We start from the raw sequence: 21,261 nt of genomic DNA, 5'->3' as shown, positions 1-21,261 counted from the left end.
CGTGTGTGTGTGTGTGTGTGTGTGTGTTTGTGCGCGTACAAGTGTGTGTGTGTGTGTGTGTGTGTGTGTGTGTGTGTGTGTGTGTGTGTGTGTGTGTGCGGGTGTGTGTGTGTGTGTGTGTGTGTGTGTGTGTGTGTGTGTGTGTGTGTGTGTGTGTGTGTGTGTGTGTGTGTGTGTGTGTGTGTGTGTGTGTGTGTGTGTGTGTGTGTGTGTGTGGACGCCTGCAGCAGATTGCCAGTCCTCGGGGCTCCCTGGGGCTGTGCCTTTAAGAGGTCGGTCAGGCTGTGATTGGAGTGAAGCCGGCGTGCGTCCCATCCAGGACCGCTGTGATGTGTGGGGATGCACCAATGAGTGGCCAGCAGCAGGTACACACACACACACACACCCTCAAACACACACACCTCACTTTTTCCTGAAGACACACTCACTGTACCCTCTGTCAGACCAGTTAGTTTGCCGGTAGAGGGAGAGGGAAGCTCACACACATACACTAACACACAAACACACACACACAGAGACGCACACTCACACTAGCAACAGGGCAACTAAATGGAACAGTGGATAGAGATGGTGAGACAGTGAACACACACACACAGACGCACACTCACACTAGCAACAGGGCAACTAAATGGAACAGTGGATAGAGATGGTGAGACAGTGAACACACACACAGACTTTGAGGGGATCTCAGGATGAGCGGGGGGTCCCAGCCAGTGGCGACGATCGGTAGGGCCACCGCCAGGAGACACAAGAGTGTGAGGAAGAACTCCAGGAGGATCTACTCCCACTACCAGGACCAACAGCACGGGTGAGTGAGTGAGTGAGTGAATGAATGAATGAGTGAGTGAATGAAAGAGTGAGTGCCTGTGTTTAACTTAAGTAGGGAGGCATAGACTGGTGCTTAAGGTAGGATTTGGGTTCAAATCCCAATGTCGATAGTCTACCTGTGGACATCTTTGGAAAAAATGGCTAAACAATGCACGTTTAAAAAGTGCTAAATTGTTCGGGAGAAAAGTGTTTGCCTAATGTTATTTGGGGCAGTTGGAGGGTTGATGTTTTTTCCTCAGGCTCCTTTTCCAAGGATTTGCAATGCGGATTTGATCAATACCTCCATCGTATCTTTCTTGTCGTGATGTGCCCATGCTTCAACCTATGATGCTCACATTGGTTGTCAGTTGTTTAATGTGTGTGTGAGTAGGTATTGTATCTTTTAAGTTGCTTTAAGTGGTCAAAGTGATAACGTATATCAAAATGGCCACAAAATGGCCACTTTCTTTAAGAATCGCCTACACTCATCCCTCTGTAGGTTTTTGTAACCTGTTTCCAAACTGCTGTTCTCAAGATTACCACAGATAGTTCAAGTTATTCTCCAGTATATGTATTTTTATTTTTGATTCATTTCGATTTAGTATATATCTATTAGACCAAAAAAACGAAAACATTATTTTTTTCAAAACTGGTTTTGAACAAATTAAAACCTCAATGTTTGCATTGCCATTAAACTAACGAAAGGTTAACTAACGAGATGTTGTGATTCATGAGTGAATGTAATTTGAATGTTCAACATTGAGTTACAGAATTTTAAACAATAACTTGAAAAAAATAATCCTAGTCCACCAGAATGTATACCCGTCAAACAGATTACATACATCTGTTCTGTGCCGAAGCCTATAGCCACAGCCTTCGATCACAGGTCGACGAATCAATTGAAAACACCATTACACTGACATTTAATCCACACGTTGATCAGAGAGAAGAGACGCGAACCGGGCAATGCTTAACTAACAATGCGGCATTTAGTTGTAAAATGTACTGCGAAAACACTGTAAGAAATGCAGTGGTTTCCGGTGTGTGTGTGTGTGTGTGTGTGTGTGTGTGTGTGTGTGTGTGTGTGTGTGTGTGCGTGTGCGTGTGTGCGTATCCTTGCCTATCCTGTAGCTCTTCGGACGATGAGGACAAAGAGGATGGGCGCGTGGACAGCAACGACCCGGAGGAGATGTTCCAGAACATCCAGTACCAGAAGGAGATCATCGCCAACATCCGCACCCGGCCCTGGCCAATGAGACGCAAGCTCAAAGTGCTCAAGTACACATCATGATAATACACACGTCTTTCTTCATTCATCAATTTGTTTGTTCTTAATCTTAATGACCTTTTCTCTGATTGGTCTCTTGCCTCAGGCACTTTGTCTCCTCTCCCCCACACCCCCACACGCACGCACGCACGCACGCACGCACGCACGCACGCACGCACGCACGCACGCACGCACGCACGCACGCACGCACGCACGCACGCACGCACGCACGCACGCACGCACGCACGCACGCACGCACGCACGCACGCACGCACGCACGCACGCACGCACACACGCACACACGCACACACGCACACACGCACACACACAAACCATCAAATCCAGAAAGACTGCAATGGTTAATGACCATGCTTTCACTTTGTAGTGTGTCCACCCACAGCCTGACAAACATAAGGAGGATCATAGCATTGTTGAAAGGTCTGCCAGTGTTACTGTATATCATCCTAACTAGACCCCATCCCAGCCATCTTTACTCTCTGACCGAGTAGGGATAGAAGCATTAGTACACACTGGGGTCTATTTAGGCTATGCTATTCTCATGCAACCAGTACTCTACAGCTGTTAAGAGTCCTAATGTGAGCTACAACGCATAATATATAATACAAGGTATTATAATGTTGTTGCGCAACTATGACTGGGTTGGTGTCGGGTTGAGTGGAAACTGGCTGCTTAAAACAAACCAGGGATGAACATTTATCCCCTGTCTCGTTGCTCTAATGATGCGAGCCCTTTAACCCATATCCAGCTGTTAGTGGGTAGTTATCCCATTGCCTCTGTCTCCTGCTGTGTTCCAACATCTGGGAATGCCTTATCTATTAACTGTGAATCAGGTTGGCCTCAATTGATGCGGTGCATGGAAGATTGAATTGTTGAACGCATATGGACGTACTTACCGTAATGTGAATAGCAAATGGCTTGACTACAAATCGGCTTAAATAATGTGTTTCTTCATTAGAAAAGACTGCACCAGACAAAGGGAGAGCACATGGTCAAGAGAGAGAGAGAGAGAGAGAGAGAGAGAGAGAGAGAGAGGGAGAGCAGGAGAGAGAGAGGGAGAGCAGGAGAGAGTTGAAGAAGGGGATGAAGAGAGGGAGAGAGAGAGAGATATAGTTCAATTAAGCAAGTTAGAGAGGAGAAGAGAGAGAGAGAGAGAGAGAGAGAGAGAGAGAGAGAGAGAGAGAGAGAGAGAGAGAGAGAGAGAGAGAGAGAGAGAGAGAGCAGGAGAGAGTTGAAGAAGGGGATGAAGAGAGGGAGAGAGAGAGAGATATAGTTCAATTAAGCAAGTTAGAGAGGAGAAGAGAGAGAGAGAGAGAGAGAGAGAGAGAGAGAGATAAAGACAGTCAAATCAAGCAAGTTAGAGGGGAGAAGAGATGGACGAAGAGAGGAGAGGAGAGAGCGATAAATGGATTGAAAAGAGAACAGAGAGAGAGCCTAACAATGTCTGAGAGAATCAGAGGAAACGAGGGATGAAGAGTCAGAGGGAGGGAGGGCCAGAGAAGGAGGAGGAGAGAGAAGAGGAGGTGCAGGGGGAGGAGTGAGGATGGAGAGCTGATGCAGACCAGGTTTTATGTGGGGGCTTGTTATTGCTGCACGGTTTTATTGCCCTTATCGCGGGCGGGGGCACCGCCCCTTGCTTTTAACACCCCTCGGTAATCTCTGGCTCAGTGCCTGTGATTACTCCCACTGAGACGCCTCGTATATTTCGCAGTTCAGAAGCGGTCATTCATTTATTAAGGCCCATCCCACCAACTTTCTAAAACACACATGCGCTCATGCAAGCATGCACGCATGTACACGCACACACTGATACATATATACACACACTCTGGTACGCATACTGAACACACTGATTCATAAACAAGCACACACCACACATACTTAAGCACTCACAAACAGACATACGCACACACACACACACACACACACACACACACACACACACACACACACACACACACACACACACACACACACACACACACACACACACACACACACACACACACACACACACACACACACACACACACACACAAATACAGAAATGCTCAGATATTCGCACCCTCTATAACACACAGCTACGCACACACACACTCTGATACATACATACACACAAACATACAGACACGCTCAGATATTCACATTGTCTATCCCACACACACCTACACACACACTCACACACACACACGGATACAAACACAGACACGGACACAGGCACACTAAGATAATTACACCGTCCATCACACACATACCTACACACCCTCTCTCTCTCTCTCTCTCTCTCTCTCTCTCTCTCTCTCTCTCTCTCTCTCTGTCTGTCTGTCTGTCTGTCTGTCTGTCTGTCTGTCTGTCTGTCTGTCTGTCTGTCTGTCTGTCTGTCTGTCTGTCTGTCTGTCTGTCTGTCTGTCTGTCTGTCTGTCTGTCTGTCTGTCTGTCTGTCTGTCTGTCTGTCTGTCTGTCTGTCTGTCTGTCTGTCTGTCTGTCTGTCTGTCTGTCTGTCTGTCTGTCTGTCTGTCTGTCTGTCTGTCTGTCTGTCTGTCTGTCTGTCTGTCTGTCTGTCTGTCTGTCTGTCTGTCTGTCTGTCTGTCTGTCTGTCTGTCTGTCTGTCTGTCTGTCTGTCTGTCTGTCTGTCTGTCTGTCTGTCTGTCTGTCTGTCTGTCTGTCTGTCTGTCTGTCTGTCTGTCTGTCTGTCTGTCTGTCTGTCTGTCTGTCTGTCTGTCTGTCTGTCTGTCTGTCTGTCTGTCTGTCTGTCTGTCTGTCTGTCTGTCTGTCTGTCTGTCTGTCTGTCTGTCTGTCTGTCTGTCTGTCTGTCTGTCTGTCTGTCTGTCTGTCTGTCTGTCTGTCTGTCTGTCTGTCTGTCTGTCTGTCTGTCTGTCTGTCTGTCTGTCTGTCTGTCTGTCTGTCTGTCTGTCTGTCTGTCTGTCTGTCTGTCTGTCTGTCTGTCTGTCTGTCTGTCTGTCTGTCTGTCTGTCTGTCTGTCTGTCTGTCTGTCTGTCTGTCTGTCTGTCTGTCTGTCTGTCTGTCTGTCTGTCTGTCTGTCTGTCTGTCTGTCTGTCTGTCTGTCTCTCTCTGTCTCTCTCTGTCTCTCTCTGTCTCTCTCTGTCTCTCTCTCTCTCTCTCTCTCCCTTGTTTAACAAGAGCTAAGATAAGTTGTTATTGAGGATCCGTGTGTGGAACTGATCGTTGGTGTTGTGCTCCATTAAGTTATACAAGGTCTGTAGAGATCTGTAACAGTCCGCTGCTATAAATAAAGGATTCACACCAGGGTCCAATCAAGCTTTTAGCAAAAGAAAACAACCACTGTTTTGCAGAATCAGTAGGGCATGTTGCTGCCCTGTTGCTGCGACTATAAAGAAAGAAAACAACAGCCCATTCCACTCTTTGAAAGTTTGACCATATTCATATAATCTTGGCTATTGTTGGTTCTTAAGTGATACTTTACTTACTCAATGAAATACTAAATAAACAATTAAAACGGGTGTTTACTTCCATAACTGGCAGGTCTATTTGGTACAACACGGTTGTTGGTTATCACTCTTTAACTATTTCCAGACGGTACAATATCCACACCTACCCCTACCCCTGGCCTTCATCAGGCCACACCCTTACCTTTCTTACCCCCTGGTGCATGTGGCAGGCAAGCCCGGGAGATTGTGTTGAAGTACGAGGGCAGACTGACACGGACCAGAGGGTACCAGGCAGCAGGAGCTGATGTAGGTACACAGCTACTAAACATCACACACACACACGCACACACAGACGCACGCACACACACACACATACGCATGCATGCACACACGCAAACACACTTACACACATAATTCAATCTGCATCAAACCTCCTGTTGACAATAAAGGCTGTTATGTTACATTTTTTAACATAATGTCATCTTTTTCAATTATTCAATTTTGATAATATTATTAGTATTATAACGAGCCATACTTTCCTTTCCAACAATCTGATAACAATATAATTTATATTATTTCATATTATCTTTTTAGATTACATTCCTTTATAATTGAAAAAAATTATACTTTAGTTTCCCTAATGTGGTCCATGATGGGTAGTTTCATACTCCTGGTCCAGCTTGTTGTTCTCCTGTAGGAGCTATAGCCTCAGTGAGAAACAGCCTGTTTGTTCACGTCCCGTTTGTTTACGATCTGTTTGTTTACGGCCTGTTTACAGTCTCAAATTAATCTCCATCAGCCTTTCCCTTAGCAGAGCTTTTTGGTACTTTTTCTGCAGTGCGGTACTGACCTGTCTGCTCTGCTGTCTTAATTTTACAAACAAACACACGCGTGTACATCAACACACACACAGAGACACGCACACACACAAACACGCACAGTTGATATTCATATTCTTCACCTTCCTCGTCCTCTTTCTTTTTCTCTTCCTCCTCTCAACTTATCATGCATACGCTCTCTCTGTTCTTCAATTCACATTTCTACACACACACACATGCATGTGCCTGCACAGACGGACACACAGACAGACAGACCGACGCACACACACACACACACACACACACACACACACACACACACACACACACACACACACACACACACACACACACACACACACACACACACACACACACACACACACACACACACACACACACACACACAGAAAGATAGCGGCGTGGTTCAGCAGTGTGGGGAGCAGATTTATCGCCTGTTGTTATGGCCCGCCTTAATTAAAATGTTCCAGAAGCACCGGCTGCGGCAGCTCAAGCACCATTAGCATTAATTGACTTTTTGCAAGCGAGCTGACAATGAATTATTAATTACAAAGATCAAGTCCCGGTTAACTGAAATAAGAAATGATTTGGTTCAGCTGACTTGAACGGATTGTAGAGGACCTTCTCAAAACGTGAAGTGGCCGCGTTGAGTTAATAGGAGTTTAAATTACAATAATGATTGTTTTTGTATAAATAATAATTGTGATTTACAAGCAGGGGAAACTAAATGTGGTTGCTATAATTCCGTTATGTCTCTATCTCTGCTCCATTAATGATGAATCTATCCGGACAGCTGCTGAAGAAACTTTCCAGACTGCTCTACAATATTGTTGTTCTCTTCATTCCCTGGGAGATGAGAATCAAGAAGATAGAAAGTGAGATATAGAGAACAAACACATCTTTATTTATGTTGCCATTTTACATTATCCTAAAGATGATCCCATAATCCCATCAAAGCTGGTACTTAAACATAGTATTTAGCATTGTGTAGCGTCTTTTTCTAGCCAGTTTTGTTGTATACGGGGAAGGGATTAACCGAACAATTGAAAATGCACTTGTTTCTATGAATATCTTTGCTGTACCGACACTGATATAGTGTGTCTCTTTCTTCTGACAAATGTGCTTATTGTAACTTGCTTTGGATTAAAGCGTCTGCTAAATGCCCTGAATGTAAATGTAAATGTAATCATTTACTCTTAAATATCCTGACTATTCTCTAATATAATGCCTAAAGGATATTCTCCACATTCCACACCTAAAGCTATTTTCCCGCCTAAATGTGCTGCTTGATCTCTCATTGGTCAGGTCACTTTGGCTCCGGGGTGGCCTCCTACTTCATCTTCCTGCGCTGGCTGTTTGGCATCAACATCGTCCTCACCATCATGACCGGGGCCTTCATCGTCCTACCAGAGGTCAGTACCAATCAGCATCCATTACTTCAAACATCCCTACTGTGTGTGTGTGTGTGTGTGTGTGTGGGTGCGTGCGTGTGCGTGTGCGTGCAGGCCAGTTTGTGTGTCGACGTCTGCTATGGGGTGTTGAAAGCCACAGACTTAAATTTTAGAGTTGTAAACATAGGTATCGATGTTTGTAGATGTATGTATATATAGATATAAATATAGAAAATTTACCCAAAACCTGTAATTAAATTATGTTACTTAAATGTTAAACTTCATGCCTTCATTAATTGTCCCAATCGTGATATGAAAGCCTGATATGAAAGCTATCGCTGGGTCGTTGAAGACAGAGCAGGCTTTTATGGTTTATCCTACACCTTTAGCCTCCCGTGAGTATCACCTCAAAGGCCAGAGAAGTAGAAGTAGTTAGAGCGGAATAAAAGTAATTTATGTCTGCTGCTGAAACAAGGACCCAATATCTCCCCACATGGGTCAGCTGCTCGCTTGTCACACAATCTTCCAATCCCATTCCCATGTTTTATCGCTCTTTTCAACCAACCACTATATAACAACTCCTTCATTGCTCTCTTCATGCCTCCAGATCAGGTCATTACCTTACAGGTATAGATAAAACTGAAGCAACTAAAACATCATCCCAGCTAAATGATTGGATGTACTTTTATGTTTTTTTTGCATCTCTGTACAGCAGCTAAACAGTTTGAAAGAGAGGGATGTAGAATATGGCTACAGGTGGAAATCCAACCTGTGTCGCTGCAGGGTGTGTAGTCTATGTGAGTAGAGAGGCAGGTAAAGCCACGAGACACCCCATATCTGTTATTATTCAGTTCGGTGATGCCTGCCTATGTGTGTTTGTTTTTTTGTGGGAACTATTATTGGCCTCATTTGTGACCCTTTTAAATTATTTGGTTATGGCTAAAGTCTTCTACGTATCTGTCGCTTGTCCTGTCAAAAGGATTTTCATTGTTCAGAGTGCCACTCTGTTATACTGTGCATATGAAAAATAACACACTGACTTTAAACTTTGTTTAGGACCTATTACCACTAAATAAAACTGTTAAATATACAGAAAGCCCAACTCCAAATAGAGAGAGATAGATAGAGAGATAGGGAGAGAGATTAAGAGAGAGATGTATAGATGGTCATTGAAGTTAATCAACATTTCCTGTTCTGTTTTGTTGGCCCTGGCTGTAGCTGCTGGCAGGGGCCCCGTTTGGAACGACGAGAAGTAAGACCATCCCCAAGGAGCAGTTCTCTTCAGCACAGGATCTGGACACCATCTGGTCTCTTGGGGCAAGTCTCTCTTTGTCTGTCTCCCCCTCCTTCTCAGTCCAACTCTGTCCCTCTGTCGGTCTCTGTCTCTGTCTCTGTCTATGTCTCTCTCTATGTCTCTCCCTGCACCTGTCTCGCACTCTATCTCTCTCTCTCTACCATCTTTCTCTTTCTCTATCTCTCTCTCTGACTCTCTCTTTCTCTCTCTGTCTTGCTCTCTCTATCTCACTCTTTAAATCTCTCTTGCTTTTTCTTTCTCTCTGTCTCGCTCTCTCTTTCTCTCTCTATCTAACTCGTCGACTCTCTCGCTCTCTCTTTCTCTCTGTCTCTCTCTCCATCTATACGTCTCTCTCTCCATCTATACGTCTCTCTCTTAATCTCTCTCCCCATCTCTCTATCTATCTCTCTCTATTTCTTTCTCACTCTTTCTGACTCTCTCCATCTCACTCTTTCTGATTCTCTCTTGCTCTCTCTTTCAATCTGTATCGCTCTCTCTCTTTATCTCTTCTTACTATCTATATCTGTGTCTCTCTCTATCTATCTCTCTGTCTCTCTCTTTTTTCTCTTTCTCTGTCTCTCTCGATCTAACGCTGCCTCCATCTAACTTGGTTTTCTCCTCTCTCTTTATGTTTTTACTGTTATATCAATGCTGCATGGTGCTGAAATGGACACCAGAGGCTGTTATTTAACATTCTACAGGCCTTTAAGCAGGCCGTTTATTTCCCGATCCCCTTCGCTGTTCTCATGACCTCCACAATGAGGCTCATGTCGGGACTAGCACCGGTGTCATGTACACGGTAATCCATATTGTGAGTGGTTTTACTGCCGTTCAGTGGGAATTGTAACGATTTTCTGCTTACGCTCTGCAGCTATATTTTTCTTCATTCCCACCTGGCGACTCAATCACTTTTATGATCACTATTATCATTGTGTGTGTGTGTGTTTGTGTGTGTGTGTGTGTGTGTGTGTGTGTGTGTGTTTGTTTCTGTGTGAGCGTGCGTGTGCGTGTCCGTGTGTGTGTGTATGTGTGTGTGCGTCTGTGTGCGTGTCCATGTGTGTGTGTATGTGTGTGTGCGTGTGTGTGTGTGTGTGTGTGTGTGTGTGTGTGTGTGTGTGTGTGTGTGTGTGTGTGTGTGTGTGTGTGTGTGTGTGTGTGTGTGTGTGTGTGTGTGTGTGTGTGTGTGTGTGTGTGTTGGGACTGCAGGGCTATCTGCAGTACTCGGTGCTGTTCTACGGCTACTACGGCAGAGTGAGGAAGATCGGCAGTGCGGGCTACCGCCTCCCTCTTGCCTACTTCCTGGTCGGCATGGCGGTCTTCGCCTACAGCTTCATCATCCTGTTGAGAAAGTAATCCTCCCAGCATCTTCTCTGCCATCTTTCTATGAGTTTTCACAGTTTGCTATTTTACTTGTCAAACCTTCTAATCCCAACTAGACACAAAGTACTGTATACGGTAGTTGATGCTGTGTAGCAAAATAATTGTAGGGTATCAAATAAGCGGTTAAAAGTAAAATGACAAAACAACTAAACAACAATGCAAAAACTCAGTCATTTAGCAGACGCTTTTGGCTGACAGGGATTTATCCATTTCTTATGTACGCCTGCAGGTGTACCGTGGACCCTCGGTATTGAACCAAGAACCTTTTGGCTCAAACACTTAACCAATAGACACCCCCCCCCCCTACATTCGAGTAACTGTTATCCAAATGAGCATTTTTCATTTCACTGTTTTCAGTAATCAACAGATTACCCTGACACCAGATTAAAGAGTGGGGGGGGGGATGTTTTCAACGCTTCCCCCAGGATGGCAAAGAACTCCCGTCTGAGCCTGGCCAGCGCCTCGGACGAGAACTTCACCTTCTGCTGGCGGGTGTTCTGCGCCTGGGACTACCTGATCGGGAACCCGGAGGCGGCCGAGAGCAAAGGAGCCGCCATCGTCAACAACATCAGGGTTCGGGAAAACAGACGTGTTCCTTTAATGACTCTTCAGGCCCCTTCGGTGTCAAAACACACACACACACCCACAAACACAGACATACACACACAGATTTAAACAGCTGAACACACACACACACTACTGGAGTTGGAGGCATTGTCCGCATGCCAAAGGTCTGAAAAAGCATGTAATTATGCGTCTTAAGACACGTAAATGTACAATTAATAACAAGATATTTGTATGAAGCAACCACATGGGTATGAATGATGTTGATGTACTATCTTTATTTACCAAATACACTCAAGTTAGTAGGCCATATGTAGAACCCGCATCCATTTATGATTGTTTTTTAATTAATCAAACTGAATCCTCTGGGCATGTGATCATATATGTCTCACACAGTTATTGTGACATTTACATGTTGTCCCCACCCCTCTACAGGAAGCCATTGTTGAGGAGCAGGAGAAGAAAAAAGATACAAGCCTGTATGTGGTTTTGGTTTATTTTTCTTGTATATTAAAACATAACAAACAAGTTGTAAGTTGACTACAGATGCGCCCCTGGTTGGCTAAAGGGAAGAGACAAACAATGGAAGACAAACAAAAGTGGATGCTACCTGCATGCTTGTCTGGACAAACTGCCAAACCCAATCACCTTAAGCACCATCAATCTAGGCATGTTGCACGCCCCCTCAGACGCCTTCCCATCCAATCCACTTACTCAACGGTGCAGTGCCGGCGTGTGTCTGTGTTCGTAAATCACCATCAACATGGCACATCTGAGGAAATTACATTGTGTATCAAATCAATACTTTATTGAAAGACCTCACCGTGAAGAAAACGCCTAAAAACGTTGTTTTTAGATGCCTATACTTAAGGGGCAGTAAGGGTTGAGGGCATCTTGCCAAATGATTCCTTCAGGTAGATTTGGCCATCAGGGTTCGGTCGCAGACGCTTTGGTTGGGCAGTCAGGTGCCTATGCCCTGTAACCCCTGCCCACCGTCGCAACCCTTTTCTCCCTCCCAGGGCAGTCCTCATCAGCCTGCGTATCCTGGCCAATATCCTGGTGCTGCTGTCGCTGGCGGGCAGCATCTACATCATCTACTTTGTGGTGGACCGCTCCCAGAAGCTGGAGCAGGAGAAGCCGGAACTCACCCTGTGGGAGAAGAATGAGGTGAGGTCCTGTGGTAGGACCTAGCCTACCCCGTTTATAATGACTCGTGACTTGACAGGCCCAATCCCATTTCTTCCCCTTACCCCTTCCCCTTACCCCTTCAAAACATGGGGGAGGGGTAAGGGGAAGGGGTAAGGGGTAGAAATGGGATTGGGCCTCTATCTCAACCTCGGATGACTTTGGAGTGGACCGTAGCACTGATTTTATTTGGATTCAGATGTCAGATATGAGGACTGGTAGTTATTAGTTATAAAATGCAACATTTGGTTTTATTGGTGGTTATTTGCATGTATATTGGTATGTCAACGCATGACTCAATAAGCACCATAAAAAATGTTGTCAGCTGTGTTATTGTTGTTAGGGGGACTGGACTCTGACTCCATTTTGGGGACTTGGACTCGAGCGCTGAGGTCTCGGGTTGAGATTGAGTGACCGGACGACAACACTGGTGCTTTGCGTCGCCGGTGGTGGGCGGAACCCTGTCTCGCCGCTCATTGGGTTAGTTGTCCTTACAATGGGATTAGGAGACGCTGGATGCCAGCGCTGTCTGACTGGAGCTGAAAGCGGAGCCAGGCAGTTACAGTAAGGCCAGAGGAGACGAGTAATTGGTTGGCTGGGGTTCGCTGCCATCTGTGCGTGGCAGCCGCTCATTTCATTGGCCTCCCGAGAGGAGTTAATGCAGTGGTTCCCAACCCTTTTTGGCCCGTGTCCCAGATTTTAGCTAAGAAAATGTTTGCAACCCCAACTTTAACTTATGTGTATCTGCTTCCACAGAAATAGTGTTTACTGGTCTACAACCCACTAAATGATAACTCGTAGTTCTCTCATGGCTAGGAATGATTAGCCAGTCAGTTTGTATCTAAAAGACGTCTATAAGACCTTTTTTTATTTTCAATAACAAAATATTGTTGAATATTTGCATGAATATGATGTCCTGATACATTCGTTCAACTCTTCTTCTGTTTGGCTAAGCTGTTATAAAAACAGAAAACAGAAGAAAGAAGCAGGTAGAACATATGTTTGTGTGAAATCAGAAGGAAGCTAAACTGCTGACCGTACTTTAGATTATTACTGTACTGACTTGTGCATACAAAGACAAATACCATAAGATGTCGTGGATCTTCATGTAAGCATCAACCATGATGGTAAACATGGGAATGATAGTTTTCCTAGTAAGGCAGTCACTTCTATTCCCCTCTAAATGTGTTACCTTTCTCCTTGTAGGTCAGTGTGGTGGTGTCTCTGATCACCATGATCGCTCCGTCCGCATTTGAGCTGGTCTCTCAGCTGGAGATGTACCACCCAAGAACATCCCTTCGCTTCCAGCTGGCCAGGTGGAACACCAGCACATACTGGGCCGAGTCATACAGACAACCAGTAACCCTTCATACAGGACAACCTAGCTTTAGAGACATGAGGGAGGCTGTTGTTTTTCATGTACTGTGTATGGTTTCAATATATATATTGATATCCATCTCTACCACTCTATCTCGAAGAGAGAGATAGAAAGAGAGAGAGAGTCAGCTATATCTAGTGAAGAGGCTCCATTGAATAAACATAAGGGAAGAGGTTTATGGACGCAAAAGTGAGTTGAGTGTGTGTCCACAGGGTTCTGGTGCTGTACCTGGGCAATCTGTACAGCCTAATCATCGCCCTGCTGGACAAGGTCAACATCATGAGCTCTGCTGTGAGTACGCCCCTCACAACTGGTATTAGCGAGTGAGGAACCACCACCAGTATTATATTACACCGGTTGAGCCATTCACTGATGCAAAGGGACCAATCATCATCCATTACTTCAAACGTCTCTACTGTGCGTGTGCGTGTGCGTGTGTGTGTGTGTGTGTGTGTGTGTGTGTGTGTGTGTGTGTGTGTGTGTGTGTGTGTGTGTGTGTGTGTGTGTGTGTGTGTGTGTTCCTGTGCCTGTGTGTGTGTGTGTGTCCAGATCCAGGTGGTTCCTGGTAACTGGTCTGACCCCAGCTCCTTCCTGGCCACCATCTCCCAGCCAGACGAGGAGAGTCTTTCCACCTTGGTCTCAGAAATGTATCTCTCTGGAATCAAGAACGACAGCATGAGCACGACGACCACGACGACAACCACCATGGCGACCATCGCCACGGCGCTGGACGCGGGCAGCGTCTTCAGCAACGCCAGCGCTGGCAAGAACGTCCTGGTGGCCTTGACCAATCACACGGCTCTGTTTGAGAAGAACTCCCGCTCACAGCAGGACCCCTGTTGGGAGACCTACGTTGGACAGGTGATCTCTCTTTCTGTCTCTCTTTCTCACTCTGTTTATATCACCTATCAGTCTCTGTAAGTCACTCCTATCTGTCTGCCTAGCTGTCCGACACACACCTTCTGTATGTCTGTCTGTCTGTCACTCTCTCTCTCTTTGTCTGTCTCTCTCTTGTCTCTCTTTTTCTCATTTCATCATTTAATCATCATTCACACCCTGGAAATTATAAAAAAAAACGGTAGAATTTATATAGAAGTCATATCGAAGATGGTATAGTGGACGCTAAACTAAAGTTTGATGATGTTTGCATTTCTCTGGTATTACAACCTAAAACATTTACAACAGCTAAGCCTTCATCTGCGTTAAATGTGTTGTGATCAGGCAATAAGAAAGTAATATAGTCAATGAACAGTAGGGGGCAGCATGGCAATTGCTATAACTCAGCTCCTTGGAAATGTAAATAAAAAAACGACACACGCGCCAGCAAGTTTAGAAGTACATGAACAAATGGTTGTGCGTGCGTCTGTGTCTGCGCGCGCGCGTGTGTGTGTGTGTGTGTGTGTGTGTGTGTGTGTGTGTGTGTGTGTGTGTGTGTGTGTGTGTGTGTGTGTGTGTGTGTGTGTGTGTGTGTGTGTGTGTGTGTGTGTGTGTGTGTGTGTGTGTGTGTGTGCGCGCGCGCGCGTCACCACACAGGAGATGCTGAAGCTGTCCATCATCGACATGATCTTCACGGTGGCCAGCATCCTACTGATCGACTTCATCCGTGGTCTGGTCGTGCGTTACCTCAGTGACTGCTGCTGCTGGGACCTGGAGAGCAAGTTTGTGAGTGACCAACAGATTAGATATTAAAACAGTACATTACCCAACAGATCACACATTAAACACTACATCGCCCAACAGAACACACTTTGAACACTACACCACCCAAAAGGTCACACATCAAACCCTCAGTTCACGATGCTGTCAAAATAGGCCAATTGACCGTCTTCCAGTTCAAACAGAGGTTACTTTGGTGAAGAAAATATTATAGAACTTTATTATACAGACAAAAGTTCTTGAAGAGCAATCCTGGCAGGCTGCAGCCCTGATGGTGCCAGGAGCCATCCATAAGATAGAGTCCGAGTAAGACCTCAGACCTCTTTAAGAACCTTGAAGAACTGCCAATTTCTAAATGGAATACATTTCCTTTATCTCAATGGAGCACATGGCTTTAGCGTTGGCCCCCTAGAAGTATGAGGACACTCACAGATAACACCTTTTCTTTTTACTCAACTTCAGCCTGAATACGGAGAATTCAAAATAGCCGAGAATGTCCTGCACCTGATCTACAACCAGGGGATGATCTGGTAAGTCTGATTTTGACGGTTTTCCCTCACGAAATGAATGCAGCCACAATTCTATCTCCGCTAAAGCTGTAGCGCAGGAGCTTCAGCTATTGCCAGCGGTGCAATACCGAACGCCCTGTCTCACTATTAGTAGGAGTAGCCATGCCGAGAGGCAGTGACCCTGGGTAAATTGACTTTAGCCTTGTCTGCAATCTCTCCATTACACTCCTGCACGCTCAGCTAGGTTGTATTTCTCTCTCCCCCCCACCCCCCCCCGACTCATTTCCGAGATGTCGTCTGGTGGGTGATGAGTGTAATGATATGGCGCCCCGAGTGGCTAGCTCTAATGTGGTTTATGAGGAAACACACAAGCGACCCCAAAGAATGTCCTCACGAAATGTCCCCACAAAGTATCCCCGCCAAAGTAGCCAGACTGTGTCCCCGCGTGCCACAGTGTGTGAAATTGTGTGTGGGTTTTTGTTTAGCCTTTTATCCATCTGCATCTGTTTCTCGAATGTGTGGGGGTATGTTTGTGCGTTTGCCTGTCTGTGTTGTCTGCATCTGTGTTTGTCCTGTGTGCGTGGGTGACCATTAACGTGTCTCGCTTTTTTCTAGGATGGGGGCGTTTTTCTCCCCTTGTCTCCCTGCCTTTAACGTGATGAAGCTGATTGGCTTAATGTACCTGAGGAGCTGGGCGGTTCTGACCTGCAATGTTCCCCATCAGCAAGTCTTCCGGGCCTCCAGGTTCACACATGCACGCACGCACGCTTGCACATGCACACGCACACATCATGAAACGAAGCTCTAAAACAAATAAACACACGCAGAGAAAGACAATTTAACGATTCTGAATCAATTTCCTATTTGGTGAACCATTCACAAAGGATGAATATGTTTCTGTATGTGTGTGTGTGTGTGGGGGGGGGGGGGGGTGTGTGGGTGTTTGTGTGTGTGGGTGTTTGTGTGCGTGCGTGATTCTCTTCCCATTTCATTATCCGGTGATTTGCTTAAATTGTAAAATCTCGATATCTATGATTTCATGCAGCTGACTGACGGTAAGGGCTTCCGGGCCCATGGTCCTTTGCCTGGTTCAGATTTATGTAACAAGGCTGTTTCCCCGGGGTCTTATCAGTCTCTCCCAGATGGGGAAGAACATAACAGCATAACAGCATATTACTATTAGTCTCTCTCTCTCTCTCTCTCTCTCTCTCTCTCTCTCTCTCTCTCTCTCTCTCTCGCTCTCGCTCTCTCTCTCTCTCTATTGCTCTCTCTCTCTCTCCCTCCCGCTCTCTTTCTCCCACTCCCTCCCTCCCTCCCTCTCTCTGTCTCTCTATCTCTGTTTTGAGTGAGTGTTGCGTGTATCGCTGTAATGCTCTTCTGCTTGAGGGCAGGGAGCAATGGAGCCATACATTGTACTGACAAGTTAAATCCTAATCATGTTAACGCAGTCCAACATCGACCGATTTATTGTGTAAATCAGAGTAAACACAACCCAAGCAGAATGTAGGGGAAGGGTAGATAAGTTATTTTCTAAAGATTAGCACTATACAAAATTATATTTTTTCTTATTGTAAACATTGGAGACTGGCCTCAATATTATATTGATATTTACATATACACAAACACACATAAAACATATTTAAAACAATACAATTAATTTAATTTTAACCATTTATATTTATGTAACTCTTAATATTTTCTTTTTTTAGATCAAACAACTTCTATCTAGCCATGTTGTTGTTCATGCTGTTCCTGTGCATGCTTCCCACTATCTTTGCCATCGTGAGATACAGACCATCACAGCATTGTGGGCCTTTCAGGTAAGAACCCAATGTGTTGTGTTGTAACCACTCATTAATTATTAATTTTGCACAAAGAGATAGATAATAAATAGTAAATAATATAGGCTAGCCTAGTACTGTGCAGCAGTAGAATGTGTGTAAGTGTTGTGTGTTTGTGTTTACTGTGTCTTGCATGTTACAGTGGCCAGGAGAAGATTTATGACATCATTTCAGACACCATTGCCAGTGACTTCCCGCTGTGGTTCAGCAAAGTGATGAGTTACATCACCAGCCCTGTTGTGGCTCTGCCCGCGCTGCTGCTGCTCTTGTGAGGCCACACCGCCGCACACTCGCATGCAAGCTGGCACACACATACACATGCACACTAAAGAGAAACACACACACACATACACACATACATTCACACACTCTCACATACACACATACACATACACGCACACTCAGACAGACAAACACACACACACATGCACAGTCACACGCATACACAGACACGCAGACACACTTACGCATGCACACACACACACGCACACACACACACACACACACACACACACACACACACACACACACACACACACACACACACACACACACACACACACACACACACACACACATACGCACGCATACACATGCATGTTTGAGCATACATGCACAGATACATAAGTAAATGAAGAGGGACATACAGAAAGAAGGCCACTCGTGTACACTTCAAAGACGAAAGAAACCCCCCCTGTTTATCGTGCATCAGGCTACTGTTGAATGTGTATTCCAGCATGCTGATATACTACCTCCAGGCAATCGCAAGATCCCTCAAGTTCACCAACAACCAGCTGAGGCAGCAGCTCCAGACAGTGAGTGTGTAAAACAGGATTTGAGGCCTGGAAGCATCTTTTACGACAAATCTTTGCTCTACGTGTTTACCTTGTGGTCTCTTGGATTTTAGGAACGGTCAAATGACAAGAAGAAAGTCTTCCAGTTGGCTGCAGGTAGGGCTTACTCATGACTTCATCTCAGAGACAGAGGATGGCTTACATTCACTTTGCTGTTAATAGAGTGAATGGCTTGAATGTACTTGTACCTGAGGAAATAAAGTGCAAGACAGTCCTGTATTATAATAGCATATCATCACATTACGAGGATAGCCACACCTTAAAGTGAATCCTAAAGCATAATTGCATTTAGCAATACATCAACGCTTTTTTCTAATTCAAGCAGAAACATTGTTCACAAACATAGACTTCAGACATTATTTGACACACCTCTGCATCTTGGAACTGCCTTTGTCCATTGGACAATGACTTTTATATTATTAACATTATGTAAGCAAGGTTGTAATAACGACTGACCTTTGACCTATGACATGCTCAGCCAGGCTCCAAGCCCCAGAGGTGGCCGTCGATAAGAAGACAGACCAGCAGGAGAGCGACGTCACGAGCCACGAGTCCTCCATCCACTCATCGCCGCAGCACAACGGCAGCGTCACCAACTTCCAGTCGCCCGTTCGCCGCGGTAACGGCATCAGCACCATCACCCAGTCGGTGTCCAGGGCTGAGCTGAACACAGGAGGCGTGGCTGGATCTTCCAGAAGTCCAGCCGTGCCAATGTTGCACAGGCAGAGACCGGACCATCCACCAACTAGGTAGAATGATTACAGAAGGACTACTGTGGCGTCTTAAGAATACAATCTGAAAATGCTGCTTGAAGGTTCTTTGAATCCTTTGGTTCTGTATTGAGAAAAGGGAAACAGTTAAATAACACGGCGTAATGCAACCTGTTGTTAGATGTCTATTGTGTCTTTTTCCTTCATTGAGGAGCTCACTACTCTGTGATAAAGCAGAACAGTTTTTCCATTCATGTTGACGGAACAAAAAGGAAAAGCCTGGCAGTTTAATTTAGAAAAGAACGATGTAATTTAACCCCATTTAACGGTTCAATGGCATCAAGCACACCAGTGTGGAGTTATTTTAAAAACACATTTTGTAGCCTGAATCTCTCAATATCTAGCTAAGTTACTGCTGACTCCCGAAAAAGTAAAAGTACCAGCATCTGCAGTCCATTTGAAAGCCACCCTTGATTAAGACGCCTTCGCAATCCCCTTTAAGTCATTTAGCACTAAAGCATTCACTGAACTAAACTCTCTTTTTCCCAGCAGGCAGCAGTCTGCCCCGTTCCTCGGCGGCCCCAACGGCTCCTGCCGGGCCAAGTCGTACCGCCACGTGGCCTACAACCCCGCCCCCGGCTTCCCCGACGACGTCCACTACTCGGACCCGCTGTACAGGAAGACGGCGCGGCCGCTGCTCCCAGCCGAGGCGGCGGGCGTCGTCACGGCCCACAGCTACGCCGGCCGGCGGCCGCACGTGGCCACGCGCTACGTCATCCTGAACGAGCACGAGGCGCGCAAGAAGCTGCTGCGCTCGGCCACGCGCGTCCCCCGCCACTACTGCGCCGACGGACCCTCGGACCTGTGCCCCCCCCCACGCAGCGGCAAGCGCTACGCCCCCCGCGCCCCCCTCCAGCCCCAGAGGTCCCTGGCCTCGCAGCCCCACCTGAGCGAGGAGGAGGAGGAGGAGGAGATGGAGGAGGAGGAGGCAGGGGTGGGGCTGGAAGGCAGGAGGAAGGCGCAGAGGAAGGGCTTGCTGGGACAGGACGGCCGGCGCCCGCGGTCCCTGTCGGACCTGTACCAGCCGGCGCGCTTCTACATCGGCGAGCGCGTGGAGAGCCAGGTGTCCATGGGGAAGGACGCCCACGTGGCCCGGGGCAGGCGGGGGGCGGGGCAGGCGGGGGCGAACGCCAGGGCGGAGGAGGAGGAGGAGGGGGAGGAGGACGAGATAGACTGGGAGGGGCTGGAGGCGTACGCCTGCTCGCATGCCGCCGGGAGGAGGGCGGAGCCGGCGGCGGCGCACGTCCGACGCCCCGCCCAGTCTCCCGGGCGCTTCGGGCAGTCCTCCGGCGTGGCCAGGGTGGGGGAGCCCCAGGTCAAGCCCAAGGTCAAGAGCAGGTCCAAGATGGAGCCCTCCCTGACGGAGTCTGACTCCGCCTCCTTGGGCTCCAGCAGCGACCAGCAGAACAGCAGCACCGACCAGTACATCCAGGTCATCCACAACAAGGAGCGCCATCTCAAGTCTGACGCCAGGCAGGGCAAGCTGGCTAAGAAGAAGTCCAAGGCCAGCATCGATCTAAACGTCTCGAGGTCCAATGAATTGGTTTGCTCCAATGTGTGAGGGATAAGGAAAGGGTTAGCAAAAGTCTGTGCAATAGTATGTATATTTGCTTACCAAGAAATTGTGTTACAAAGATGTAATTATCAATTAAGACCGCAAAGTATATATTTGTAACATTTTAACTTCAGTGTCGTTGTGTGTAAGAGAACGCTCCACATATAATATTTGATTATTACATTCAATGTGTTCACGTGAGATGTGTGGTCTTACCTTGCTTATTTTATCTGTACATCATGCTATTAAATGTTAATCAATTTTGGTTTGGACTGATTTGGTGAGGATGGGTCGATAATGCTGATAGAAATTTCAACAAGAAATCGATTTGTCACTAGTACACATTTGTGTAAAGGGAGGGAGGGGAGACTGCGATAAGTCAAGCTGCCTCTAGGTCAGTTTTTTCTTTGATGGGAATATGAATGATAATTGTTGAGGAATACCTTGATTTGCCAACCTTGTAATTGTTTTCATTTGTGGTTCAGACTGATCTCGCCAGATTGTTTTACGCCAGATTTGTATTAAGATAGGGTTTCACCTCTA

The 21,261-nt window shown here is 46.3% G+C and overlaps 1 protein-coding gene across 1 annotated transcript; it reads left to right on the top strand.

Annotated features, from left to right (window-relative positions):
- The first annotated feature begins 692 nt into the window (after window positions 1–692).
- Window positions 693–20,961, top strand: LOC130403802 (transmembrane channel-like protein 3). Its single transcript, XM_056608292.1, has 23 exons — window positions 693–808; window positions 1,939–2,085; window positions 5,733–5,808; window positions 7,135–7,216; window positions 7,647–7,753; window positions 8,951–9,049; window positions 10,233–10,375; window positions 10,832–10,979; window positions 11,406–11,449; window positions 11,990–12,137; window positions 13,362–13,471; window positions 13,746–13,824; window positions 14,083–14,394; window positions 15,067–15,195; window positions 15,652–15,719; window positions 16,314–16,442; window positions 17,408–17,518; window positions 17,682–17,807; window positions 18,276–18,354; window positions 18,447–18,489; window positions 18,872–19,142; window positions 19,656–20,250; window positions 20,308–20,961. Exons 1-23 carry the CDS (start codon window positions 693–695, stop codon window positions 20,722–20,724), a joined length of 3,579 nt encoding a protein of 1,192 aa, XP_056464267.1. The 3' UTR covers window positions 20,725–20,961.
- Window positions 20,962–21,261: the final 300 nt, after the last annotated feature.

Source organism: Gadus chalcogrammus, chromosome 14 (assembly GCF_026213295.1).
Source record: "Gadus chalcogrammus isolate NIFS_2021 chromosome 14, NIFS_Gcha_1.0, whole genome shotgun sequence".
NCBI classification, from domain to species: domain Eukaryota; kingdom Metazoa; phylum Chordata; class Actinopteri; order Gadiformes; family Gadidae; genus Gadus; species Gadus chalcogrammus.
The sequence above is the reverse complement of the archived record's forward strand: the minus strand, read 5'-3'. Positions and strand labels throughout refer to the sequence as shown.

Excerpts from the sequence above, each read along its gene's own strand:
- LOC130403802 (XM_056608292.1), top strand. The coding sequence starts at position 693 with ATGAGCGGGGGGTCCCAGCCAGTGGCGACGATCGGTAGGGCCACCGCC. Across the intron at positions 10,376-10,831 it reads TTCATCATCCTGTTGAGAAA|GATGGCAAAGAACTCCCGTC; the intron begins GTAATCCTCCCA and ends CGCTTCCCCCAG. Across the intron at positions 14,395-15,066 it reads GGGAGACCTACGTTGGACAG|GAGATGCTGAAGCTGTCCAT; the intron begins GTGATCTCTCTT and ends GTCACCACACAG.